Source organism: Callospermophilus lateralis, chromosome 15 (assembly GCF_048772815.1).
Source record: "Callospermophilus lateralis isolate mCalLat2 chromosome 15, mCalLat2.hap1, whole genome shotgun sequence".
NCBI classification, from domain to species: domain Eukaryota; kingdom Metazoa; phylum Chordata; class Mammalia; order Rodentia; family Sciuridae; genus Callospermophilus; species Callospermophilus lateralis.
In genome coordinates this window covers 93,681,142-93,693,731 of record NC_135319.1, presented here as the reverse complement: position 1 = coordinate 93,693,731, position 12,590 = coordinate 93,681,142, and the positions used below count along the sequence as shown (strand labels likewise).

Genomic DNA, 12,590 nt, shown 5'->3' with positions numbered 1-12,590 from the left:
GGTGAAGTCTGCAGGGCTGTATTTCACAGAGGCCTGGGAAGGGAGACCTTATTGGGTCTATAGGTTTATTCTAAAGGGTATTATGGAAGCTGCAGCTGAACAGCCAATGAGGTGAGGTGCTCCCTCTTCTGCACAGGGCCGAGGATCTGTAAGGGTTCCTGAGTCCTGCACAAGAGTTTCCACCAGCGGGGTCACCAACCCCTCGCCACAGGGCTCCGACCCCATCTCTGGTGTCTCTGGTGACAGGCCCTATCCTGAGGTTCCCTGGGGCCCTACATCACCTCATTAGCATAAACTCCAAGTCTTCAAAGGGCTCCTTGGGCTCCTGCCACTCAGAGAGAGTCTTGAAGAGAGTCTTGCCGCTGCAGGTAGGATTGGCCCCAACAGTTCTTCCCTGGCCAACTCATTTGTAGACCCTCATAAGACTTCCTGGGGGAGGCCGGGGCCCAGGGGGCTCTTGTTCTCACTAACCAGCTCTGGCGCCCCAGCAGGCAGACTCACTAACCAGCTCTGGCGTCCCAGGCTGGACTGGGGCCTTGCTTCAGGGAGCTGCAGAGCCCCAGGGTCCTGGTGCGGGGCTCTCTACTCCACCACTTTAGATGGACATCTCTGTGTGGTGGGGTTACACACCAGGGTAGAGAGGGCGCCCAATGCTCTGTCTCTGAAGGTATCCATGTGCCTCTGTGCACACATGCACACATGCACACACACATGAAGGTCAGCTCCCAAATGGGTACTCTCGTGTGCTCACACTCATGCACACCCCCCCCCCCATAGACAGCACGCCTCACCTACCCAAACACACACTCAAAAGCAGGAAGAGACACATGGAGGCTGCAGACAGGGGCAGTGGGCAGCCCTCTTGTTCCATGGCGTTCCTGGTGCAGCTACACGTGAGCCTACACACTGAAAAAAATGCACAGGGGGAGTGTGTCACACACTGGTCCCACGCGGACCCCGAGGCTGAATCAACATTGAAAAGCCACACAGTCAGTGTTTAATGCTGAATTCTTTGGTCGAATGATGAGGTGCTCTCTCTTCTGCCAGGGGCATTGAGGGCAGAAAGGACATGAGGGGCCCAGGGGGGCATATTGAGTGAGGCTCAGATCCCCTGGACCCTCCTTCTCGTCAGGGCGAGAGACACACACGGATGCTATTGACCAGTCTCACCCAGGACAGACAATGGCAAACACTGTATTTTCAGGACGGTATGCTTTGGTGCAGACCGTCAGGGTCCACGTGTCGCTATGGAAGCAGGCGGGAAGGTGCACGGTGACAGGGACTGACCCTGCCTGGTGGCCCTCGCTGCCCGGTGCTGACTGTCTGCATGGAGGAGTCTATGTTGGGTGCAGGTGCTGTGGGAGTCACAGCATCTCTTTTGGGTTTCCAAGTGGTGGGTCCCAGGTTCTCGCTCAGATACCAAGTGCCAGCCTCTGGATGGCTACCCACCACAATGCTGCAGAGCAGCTGCTTGAAGGCACTCCACGTATCCATGCCCTCTCCTCTGAGATGCACATTAGAAAGCTCTGCTCCCTGAAGCCACCTGCCCAGCTGGCAGAGCAGAGCACATGGGTGAAGCGCACAGACAGCAGATTCTGTTGCTGACACCCACAGCTGCAGTGAAAACCCATGCTTGGGGCAGCTGGAAAACACCTAATTCTCTGTGTGCACATGTGCATGGCATGTGCCTGTACCTGCATGCACACACATCACATTGTGTACAGTACAGCCACTCTAATGCATGTGTGTGATGTGCACACTGAATGTGTGTCTGCACTTGGTCATGTATGCACATGTTCTGGTGTGTGTGTGTGTGTGTGTGTGTGTGCACATGTGCCACAGACTGGGAGGGGAGAAGGAATGGAAGGGCTGTGGGATCTCATAGACACGCCCTCCGGACCCATGGGCTCCTGCCTTGGGAGGACACTGGCCAGGGATGGGCCACTTGCTTCCATAACAGACTCCTCGTCATCTACATCTGTCCTATGATTTGGGCTTTGTTCCTAGATGTTCATGGAAATGCAAAAGAGAAAAAGAAATTCTGTCTGGTGACCTCACCCCCAGTTAGCCCCTCTTCCTTGTGCAAGGGAACTTGCTAGTGTGTGCCCACACTGGAGCAGAACCCAAGCCTGACAGCGGCTGGTGGGGGAAGCTGAGTCTCCATCGAGAAGGATCTGGGCATCTTCCAGAGGCAGGGCCTCGAGACCCAGCCATGAGGCCGGCAGCCATCAGCTGCCCCTCCCCACAGCTCCAGAGTGGGGCTCGTCTTCCAGCACCCAAGGAGTTCTCGGGCTACAGGGTGGGCTACCTCCAGGGCAGGGCTTGCTTGGAGGCGGGGAGTGGGCAGGGGGCTCCTGTGGGTGCCCCACATGTAGCTGACAGACGTAAGGATGGCAGAGGGGTCTGCAGACCGGGCCCAGCATAAGCGTGCTCTGGAGAAGCAGCAGCCCCAGCCCTGGAACGCACTCAGAACACCCTCACTGAACACCTGGGAATGTCCACAGGGGCCTGCGGAGGGCTCCTGGTCACCGCCCTGCATTTTCGGCCTGGGGTCTGGGCGGCTCCTTTGAGAGAATCCCCGTGCTGTGTTTCTGGGCTGCCCGGGGACTGGACTCTACAAACGGAGAGGGGGTGACAGTACATGGACAGCCAGGCCCACCTGGGCTGGTGCAGCTGCAGCCCAGAGTGTTTCTCACTGGGGTCTTCACAAAGAGGGTCTTGGTGATGGCGTCTGAGCCACATCTGAAAGGCCCAGTCACTGGTGACCCCCGGTCCCTGTTAGATGGCAGATGGTCCCTGTAAGTGCTGAAGCTCCTGGGGGACATGGTGGCTCTGGGGAGGCCGATGTGCTCCCACTCCAGTTACACCGTAGTTTCATTTTTCCAGGGCCCCGTCCGGATGTTGCCTGTCCCATCAGTGCTGAACGGCAGGCCTTCTCGGATGTCACCCTTGAGCAGCCCGTTCTGGCCAGGGCTTCCGAAGGGCAGCGACTGTGTCCTGCGGAGCATCTCCAAGTGGGCTGGGCCTGGAGGCAGCCGTGGTGGGCAGCCATAGAGGGCAGAGCTGGCGTCGCTGCCCTCAGGCTGGCTGACCATGGGGAAGGGGTCGCCTGGGGTGCAGCAAGCCAGCGTGTGCACCCCCATCGGGCCCTCGAGGGAGCTGGGGGGACTGTCTGTGCGGGAGCTGTGGGGGCTGCCGTCCAGGCTGGACGGGATGTGGTAGGCGTACTCCCGTGGGGCCGAGGCAGCAGGGTGGAAGTAGTGGGGCTTAGTTCTGCCCTCGAGGCACCTGTGCAGGTGGGGCTCGTGTAGGAAGGCCTCTCCCTCAGGCAGGTGACTGTGGGCCTCATCCTCCATCAGCTGCTCACAGTGCATCTTGGCACAGCAGGGGGTGGCCGGCGACAGGCAGCTGGCGTGGCCCTGGGCGGCCTGCAGGTTGGTCATCTTGCAGTGGCCTGGTGCTGGGTGGCTGAAGCCCCTTGCCTGGCCAGGGCACGGTGAGTCCTGCAGGCAGGCCATGTGCCCCAGCACGTCCCCGTTGGCGTCGAGCGTGGGGTGCGTGCTGGGCTGTGGGGGGCCGTCCCCACGGGAGGGGCAGCAGGACCACCAGCACTGCCACACATCCTCCCGCTTGGCACAGTGGTGGATGAGCACGAAGAGCCCCAGCGTCACGCAGAAGGCGCCGTACAGACAGCTGAAGACCATGTCCAGGAAGTGGCCCTGAGACACCGCCAGCGCCCCGAAGGCCCAGGTGGCCATGAACAGGAACAGTGTGAAGGCCGCAGCCCGCAGCTGGGCCTTGAAGGAGTGCTCGTTCTGCAGCTGCGAGGCGGCCAGTGGGTCACAGGCAGGCGTGGTGCAGGGCTGCGCCCCGTGGCGGTGGCCCCCCTCAGGCACCGCCAACCGCTGCTGCTCCTCTGAGCGCTCTCTGAGCTCGTACCTGCGCTCCGGGTGGCGTCTCAGCTGGATGTAGGTGCCGAGGAAGTACACACAGGTGACCAGAACGATGAAGGCAGCGGGGCCGTAGAATGCGCCCAGGCTAGGCTCCCAGGCCATCCAGCAGCTGCAGGGAGACGTGGGTGAGTGCAGCCCCGGGGCACGAGCTCCCGAGCTCCTGGGGCCAGGGACCTCAGCTGGCTGCTTTACTTTTGTGGTAAGGAAACAGAAAAGGGAAGGTGCAGGGCACTGAGGCCCATTGGGTGCTGAGATGCAGGCACTGGCTGACTGCCACCCCATCTTGGTGACACTGAGACAGTTTGGATGGGCATCTGTGATCCGAATGGTCAACTGGTAGTCCTGCATGCACGGGGGCTAGCGGGACTGTGTTCTGGGTGGGGAGGTGGCAGAGGTCGGTGGGGTTTGGGGACAGGGGGCCTGAGAGCAGGGCTTCATGGCCAGGCGGATGTCCTGTGCCCAGGGAGAAGCTCGGGTGGGTGCTGAGAGGGAGGAGGTCAGAGGCTGGGGAAGGTGGCCAAATTGTTATCTGCCCCCAGACTTTTCCTATCTAGAGAAAGCCAGGCCCTGGGTGGCCAAGGAAAGAATTCCGTGGGAGCTGAGTCTGCAGGGAAGAGAGGGCTCTGCACACCCAGAGGAGGGGCGTGGGCACAGCTCTGAGTGGCCCCGGGGCTCAGGGACCAGGACTGCAGCTCCCCTCCAGGGGTCCTCACCACAGGCACCTGGGGGATGGTCACCGACAGCTGGACACCACTGTGGGCACCTGCCTGGGGGGAGCCAGCAAAGTGGCTGCAAGTGCCCACCCTCCACTCTCCTGGCCGCCAGCACTCACTAGGCTGTGTCTTCATCCTCGGTCCCATAATTCCTGATGTTTGTGGCAGCAGTGACCCCACAGATGACGAAGGGGACGCCTCCACTGATGAGGTAGAACCTGCCAGAGAGCAGAGGGCGCTGATGGCCAGCAGAGGGCACTGAGAGCCGGCCGTGGGCACAGGCTGCACCTCCAAGAGCGGCAGCTGGGTTTTCAAGCCATCTTTGGGGCCCTGAGAGGAGGCCCAGGGGACCCATGGAGCAGCACCCCCCATGGACAGTGAGCATGGCCACAGGAGCCCGGCCGCTCCCCTTGGGAGCTGCTAGTGGGCCTGTGGCTGCTCTGATCTGCTGCAGACCACTGGCCCCAGGGAACCCAGGGTGGAGGGGGTCTGGGTAGGTTCACTCCTGGCAGTGAGGACAGGCTGTCGGCGACACCACTTGGACCGTCCCTAGAGTCCCTGGGCCGGGTGCTGGTGGCTCAAGTCTCCTCTGGACTTGCCCAGCAGGGCCTGGGTGGTGCCCCTCCTGTCTGTCCTGGTCCAGGGACTGTGCACTCCTGGCCACAGGGCGAGGGCCTCTGCCCGTCCAGCCCTCTGGCTGTGGGGAGAGCTGTCACTTGGAGCAGTTCATCCTGGTGGGCTGACACTCCCCTCAAAGAGCCCTTGGCCAACAGCTCCCCCAGGGCAGAGAGGGGCCGGCACACCACCCTGGGCCAGCAAGGGGCCCCACAGAGCTGCCATCTGCTGAGAAGATGGGCAGCCGCCCGTCTGGGTATCTCAGACCCCCTGACTGGCAGTGTGTCCCACAAGCTCCACCCAAGGGCTGGGACTGGGAGGCCCCACGGGGAATCCAGGCCACCCAGAAGCTCCCTGGACCTAGGAAAACAGTCTTCGAGAATGAAAGAGAAATCAGATTTTCTGAGAAGATTGGGACCTTGGGAGGCCTGGCGGCCGTCACTCCCTCAGGGAGCGCCTCAACACTGCTTGGGAATCAGGGTCCCCTGGGACTGGCACAGGGGCCCGGGGGCAGGGGGTGCAAGGCGCTCTGGGTGATTCACGTGAGTGGTACGACTTTACACAGGTGTGAAGGAGTGGATGGCAACCACGAGAAGGTGATAGGAAAACAGCCAATGAATTAACACAAAATTGTAAAAAGTGCTACAGCAGCACAGACGAGGGAAATTGGAATGAAAAACAACAAAGAGAACCACAGCACAGTGTCCAGAGGCAGAGCAGAGGCTGCTCCAGGTATTCTGCCAAGGCACTGAGCAGCACCTCCCAGGCTCCCCTGGACTCGCTCACGGTGCGCTCTGACAACACATTCCCAGCAACCCGTCTTCCCGGATCTCCGTGGTTATCTGGGTTGATGTGGTCACTTGGTGTGTGTCCTGCTGCGCTCAGTCATGTGGGAGGGCGAGACCCATGTGATTCCCTGTGAGTGAAACTCACACACCAGGAACTGGAGACAACCTTCACCCCCACCTACTGACCAGCTTGGAGGGCATTTACTGACCAAAATGCACAAAAATAAGGCAGACGATGTGGAATGGATAGACAGGTGGAGGGTGAAGGACAGGTGGAGGGTGATGGGCAGTGGAGGGTGGAGGACAGTGGGGGGTGAAGGACGGGGGAGCATGAAGGACAGGTGGAGGGTGAAGGACAGTGGAGGGTGAAGGGCAGGTGCAGGGTGAAGGACAGTGGAGGGTGAAGGACAGGGGGAAGGTGAAGGACAGTGGAGGGTGAAGGACAGTGGAAGGTGAAGGACAGTGGAGGGTGAAGGACAGTGGAGGGTGAAGGACAGTGGAGGGTGAAGGACAGTGGAAGGTGAAGGACAGGTGCAGGGTGAAGGACAGGTGCAGGGTGAAGGACAGTGGAGGGTGAAGGACAGAGGAGGGTGAAGGACAGAGGAGGGTGAAGGATAGTGGAGGGTGAAGGACAGTGGAAGGTGAAGGACAGTGGAGGGTGAAGGACAGTGGAGGGTGAAGGACAGGAGGAGGGTGAAGGACAGGGGGAAGGTGAAGGACAGTGGAAGGTGAAGGACAGTGGAGGGTGAAGGACAGTGGAGGGTGAAGGACAGTGGAAGGTGAAGGACAGTGGAGGGTGAAGGACAGTGGAAGGTGAAGGACAGTGGAGGGTGAAGGACAGTGGAAGGTGAAGGACAGTGGAGGGTGAAGGACAGTGGAAGGTGAAGGACAGTGGAAGGTGAAGGACAGTGGAGAGTGAAGGACAGTGGAAGGTGAAGGACAGAGGAGGGTGAAGGACAGTGGAGGGTGAAGGACAGAGGAGGGTGAAGGACAGAGGAGGGTGAAGGACAGAGGAGGGTGAAGGACAATGGAAGGTGAAGGACAGTGGAAGGTGAAGGACAGTGGAGAGTGAAGGACAGTGGAAGGTGAAGGACAGAGGAGGGTGAAGGACAGTGGAGAGTGAAGGACAGTGGAAGGTGAAGGACAGAGGAGGGTGAAGGACAGTGGAAGGTGAAGGACAGTGGAGAGTGAAGGACAGTGGAAGGTGAAGGACAGAGGAGGGTGAAGGACAGTGGAGAGTGAAGGACAGTGGAAGGTGAAGGACAGAGGAGGGTGAAGGACAGAGGAGGGTGAAGGACAGTGGAGGGTGAAGGACAGAGGAGGGTGAAGGACAGTGGAAGGTGAAGGACAGTGCAAGGTGAAGGACAGTGGAAGGTGAAGGGCAGAGGAGGGTGAAGGACAGTGGAAGGTGAAGGACAGAGGAGGGTGAAGGACAGTGGAAGGTGAAGGACAGTGGAGAGTGAAGGACAGTGGAAGGTGAAGGACAGAGGAGGGTGAAGGACAGTGGAGAGTGAAGGACAGTGGAAGGTGAAGGACAGAGGAGGGTGAAGGACAGTGGAAGGTGAAGGACAGTGGAGGGTGAAGGACAGTGGAAGGTGAAGGACAGTGGAGGGTGAAGGACAGTGCAGGGTGAAGGACAGTGGAGGGGGAAGGACAGTGGAAGGTGAAGGACAGTGGAGGGTGAAGGACAGTGGAAGGTGAAGGACAGTGGAAGGTGAAGGACAGTGGAGGGTGAAGGACAGAGGAGGGTGAAGGACAGTGGAAGGTGAAGGACAGTGGAGGGTGAAGGACAGTGGAGGGTGAAGGACAGTGGAGGGTGAAGGACAGAGGAGGGTGAAGGACAGTGGAAGGTGAAGGACAGTGGAGGGTGAAGGACAGAGGAGGGTGAAGGACAGTGGAAGGTGAAGGACAGTGGAGGGTGAAGGACAGTGGAGGGTGAAGGACAGTGGAGGGTGAAGGACAGTGGAGGGTGAAGGACAGTGGAAGGTGAAGGACAGTGGAGGGTGAAGGACAGAGGAGGGTGAAGGACAGTGGAAGGTGAAGGACAGTGGAGGGTGAAGGACAGTGGAGGGTGAAGGACAGTGGAGGGTGAAGGACAGTGGAGGGTGAAGGACAGTGGAAGGTGAAGGACAGTGGAGGGTGAAGGACAGTGGAAGGTGAAGGACAGTGGAGGGTGAAGGACAGTGGAGGGTGAAGGACAGTGGAAGGTGAAGGACAGTGGAAGGTGAAGGACAGTGGAGGGTGAAGGACAGTGGAAGGTGAAGGACAGTGGAAGGTGAAGGACAGTGGAGGGTGAAGGACAGAGGAGGGTGAAGGACAGTGGAAGGTGAAGGACAGTGGAAGGTGAAGGACAGTGGAGGGTGAAGGACAGAGGAGGGTGAAGGACAGTGGAAGGTGAAGGACAGTGGAGGGTGAAGGACAGTGGAGGGTGAAGGACAGTGGAGGGTGAAGGACAGTGGAGAGTGAAGGACAGTGGAAGGTGAAGGACAGTGGAGGGTGAAGAACAGGAGGAGGGTGAAGGACAGTGGAGGGTGAAGGACAGTGGAAGGTGAAGGACAGTGGAGGGTGAAGGACAGAGGAGGGTGAAGGACAGAGGAGGGTGAAGGACAATGGAAGGTGAAGGACAGTGGAAGGTGAAGGACAGTGGAGGGTGAAGGACAGTGGAGGGTGAAGGACAGTGGAGGGTGAAGGACAGTGGAGAGTGAAGGACAGTGGAAGGTGAAGGACAGGGGGAAGGTGAAGGACAGGTGGAGGGTGAAGGACAGTGGAGAGTGAAGGACAGTGGAGGGTGAAGGACAGTGGAGGGTGAAGGACAGTGGAGGGTGAAGGACAGTGGAGAGTGAAGGACAGTGGAAGGTGAAGGACAGTGGAGGGTGAAGAACAGGAGGAGGGTGAAGGACAGAGGAGGGTGAAGGACAGTGGAAGGTGAAGGACAGTGCAGGGTGAAGGACAGTGGAGGGTGAAGGACAGAGGAGGGTGAAGGACAGTGGAAGGTGAAGGACAGTGGAGGGTGAAGGACAGAGGAGGGTGAAGGACAGTGGAAGGTGAAGGACAGAGGAGGGTGAAGGACAGTGGATGGTGAAGGACAGTGGATGGTGAAGGACAGTGGAAGGTGAAGGACAGTGGAGGGTGAAGGACAGTGGAAGGTGAAGGACAGTGGAAGGTGAAGGACAGTGGAGGGTGAAGGACAGTGGAAGGTGAAGGACAGTGGAAGGTGAAGGACAGTGGAGGGTGAAGGACAGAGGAGGGTGAAGGACAGTGGAAGGTGAAGGACAGTGGAGGGTGAAGGACAGTGGAGGGTGAAGGACAGTGGAAGGTGAAGGACAGTGGAAGGTGAAGGACAGTGGAGGGTGAAGGACAGTGGAAGGTGAAGGACAGGTGGAGGGTGAAGGACAGTGGAGGGTGAAGGACAGTGGAGGGTGAAGGACAGTGGAGGGTGAAGGACAGTGGAGAGTGAAGGACAGTGGAAGGTGAAGGACAGTGGAGGGTGAAGAACAGGAGGAGGGTGAAGGACAGAGGAGGGTGAAGGACAGTGGAAGGTGAAGGACAGTGCAGGGTGAAGGACAGTGGAGGGTGAAGGACAGAGGAGGGTGAAGGACAGTGGAAGGTGAAGGACAGTGGAGGGTGAAGGACAGAGGAGGGTGAAGGACAGTGGAAGGTGAAGGACAGAGGAGGGTGAAGGACAGTGGATGGTGAAGGACAGTGGATGGTGAAGGACAGTGGAAGGTGAAGGACAGTGGAAGGTGAAGGACAGTGGAGGGTGAAGGACAGTGGAAGGTGAAGGACAGTGGAAGGTGAAGGACAGTGGAGGGTGAAGGACAGTGGAAGGTGAAGGACAGTGGAAGGTGAAGGACAGTGGAGGGTGAAGGACAGAGGAGGGTGAAGGACAGTGGAAGGTGAAGGACAGTGGAAGGTGAAGGACAGTGGAGGGTGAAGGACAGAGGAGGGTGAAGGACAGTGGAAGGTGAAGGACAGTGGAGGGTGAAGGACAGAGGAGGGTGAAGGACAGTGGAGGGTGAAGGACAGTGCAGGGTGAAGGACAGTGGAGGGGGAAGGACAGTGGAAGGTGAAGGACAGAGGAGGGTGAAGGACAGTGGAAGGTGAAGGACAGTGGAGGGTGAAGGACAGAGGAGGGTGAAGGACAGTGGAAGGTGAAGGACAGTGGAAGGTGAAGGACAGAGGAGGGTGAAGGACAGTGGAAGGTGAAGGACAGTGGAGGGTGAAGGACAGAGGAGGGTGAAGGACAGTGGAAGGTGAAGGACAGTGGAAGGTGAAGGACAGTGGAGGGTGAAGGACAGTGGAAGGTGAAGGACAGTGGAGGGTGAAGGACAGTGGAGGGGGAAGGACAGTGGAAGGTGAAGGACAGAGGAGGGTGAAGGACAGTGGAAGGTGAAGGACAGTGGAGGGTGAAGGACAGTGGAGGGTGAAGGACAGTGGAAGGTGAAGGACAGTGGAGGGTGAAGGACAGTGGAAGGTGAAGGACAGTGGAAGGTGAAGGACAGTGGAGGGTGAAGGACAGTGGAAGGTGAAGGACAGGGGGAAGGTGAAGGACAGGTGGAGGGTGAAGGACAGTGGAGAGTGAAGGACAGTGGAAGGTGAAGGACAGTGGAGGGTGAAGAACAGGAGGAGGGTGAAGGACAGTGGATGGTGAAGGATGGGGGAAGGTGAAGGACAGTGGAAGGTGATGGACAGGTGGAAGGTGATGGACAGGTGGAGGGGTGTATGGATGGGTGGAAGGTGATGTATGGGTGGAAGGTGATGGATGGATGGAAGGTGATGGATGGGCCCTGAGTAGATGGGCAGATGGAGAAGTAAAGAGATGGGTGAAGGGTGACCGACAGGTGGAGGGTGATTGGCAGGTACAGGTGTGCATGGACAGATGGGGGGAGTGGTGGAGCAGGGCTACCTGCCACAGCATGAAGTGTGTCATCAGTGGGATTTCAGCCTAAAGCCCATCTAGACAGCAGGTGCTCCCCTTGCACGGGGTCCACCTGAGGGGCGGCAGCCACAGACAGGAACTGCAGGACACAGAGCTATGTGGGCCTGGAAGGTGGCTGTGGGATCTGGCCTGGTACTGGATTTCACGGGCCCCTTGGTGTGGTCCCCCACAGACCAGAGCAACTTGGGGAGAGCTTGGTCCTGGTGCCCTCTCTGAAGCCCAACAAAGTCCCTCTTGGCTTGGGTAAATGAAGAGCAGACCCCGGAGGACTCCTGTGGCTCTGAGCGGTCAGCCTGTCCCTCCCAAGATGCACAGGCTCAGACAGGTGGGCATGGGCTCCAGGGCCAAGGCAGGGAAGGGCCCTGAGAGGGGCCGCGAGGCTGAAGTCCGAGACCATGGAACTGGAACAGTAACTCAGAGGATTTGGTGCTTCCACAGCCCCTGCTGGCCTCAGGAAGCATGGAGCTGGACGAACCCTGGCTCTCACCAGCCCCACTGTCCCTGGTCTCTGCCCTGGCCACCTGCCCTCAGCACCTCTGAACAGCAGGCTGATTTCAGCTTCACGCTGGGCTCCTCAGGGAGGTGAGGCCAGCACAGCATGCCCTTGCCTGTCCTGGCCACTCTTTCAGGACAGAGCAGCTGAGTATATCCCCTTCTCCCAGGGACCCCACTCTTCCTGGACAGAAGCAGGGATGTGTCCACTGGACTGGACACATTTCAGCCCAATGACAATGGCCACAGAAATCACTGATGGGGCACCTCTGGGTCCCGCACCACCTGCAGCCTCCAGGCTGGGCCCCAGACCCCTCCTGGCATAGTCAGCACCTGCCTGCTCCCTTCCTGTCCCTGTCCCAGTAGCCCTGCCCCTCCTGCATTCTCCCTGGATGGCTCTTGAGAAGCTGCGGCTATGTGCCGTGCATGCACATGGGACACCCAGTGCTCCTTCACTGGTCCGTTTCTGATGTGGGAGGGTAGCTGCCCGAGCCTGTGCAGCTTGAAGGCTGCGGCAGGCTGTAGGTGCCTCCCATTGGGTGGGCAATGAACCTGTGCTGGGGTCTTCACAGTTTCCTGGTGAAATCCGGTGTGAGGAGGAAGCCCTGGACCCACCGCAGGGATGCTGTGTGGCCAGGAGTCTCCCAGGGCTTTCTCTGTGTCGAGTATGAGCACACACCCTCAGCCAGCCAGAGTGAGCAGGAGGGAAGAGGAGTCGCCGTGACACAGCCCAATCTGTGAATGCTGCCACAGGATGTGCCTGGCCACCAAGCCAGGACCGGCAGAGTTCCTGCTGAGAGCACAGGACGAAGCAAAGAGGCTTTCAGACTGCTCTCTGGGTGGAAAGCAGGGGTGACCCAGCCGGGTGGGATCCCCACACAGTGTGTAGGAGGCTCAAGCAGCACCTGCCAGCAGGCCAGCAGGACAAGATGGCCAGAGAGCACCGACTCTCCATAATGACCGTGGGGTGATTCTGGGACAGCTGAGCTCTGTCTGCCAACACAGTCCTGGGCAGAGCCTCTTCTAGCTGCTGGCCTGAGCTCTGCCATCCACATACAGCTGACCTGACTTCACGTGTGGGCCTCTGCCC

General features: G+C 59.2%; 1 protein-coding gene across 1 annotated transcript in view; it reads right to left on the bottom strand.

Moving 5' to 3' along the window:
* Positions 1 to 1,178: 1,178 nt before the first annotated feature.
* Adgra1 (adhesion G protein-coupled receptor A1) overlaps positions 1,179 to 12,590 on the bottom strand; it is a 43,993-nt gene continuing 32,581 nt past the window's right edge. Inside the window, exons 6-7 of the mRNA XM_077105452.1 lie at positions 4,786 to 4,884; positions 1,179 to 4,062 (exon numbers count right to left, since the gene is read on the bottom strand). Of these exons, the coding sequence (XP_076961567.1) occupies positions 2,862 to 4,062; positions 4,786 to 4,884 (1,300 nt within the window). The 3' untranslated portion in view covers positions 1,179 to 2,861. The remainder of the gene's footprint in view (positions 4,063 to 4,785; positions 4,885 to 12,590) is intronic.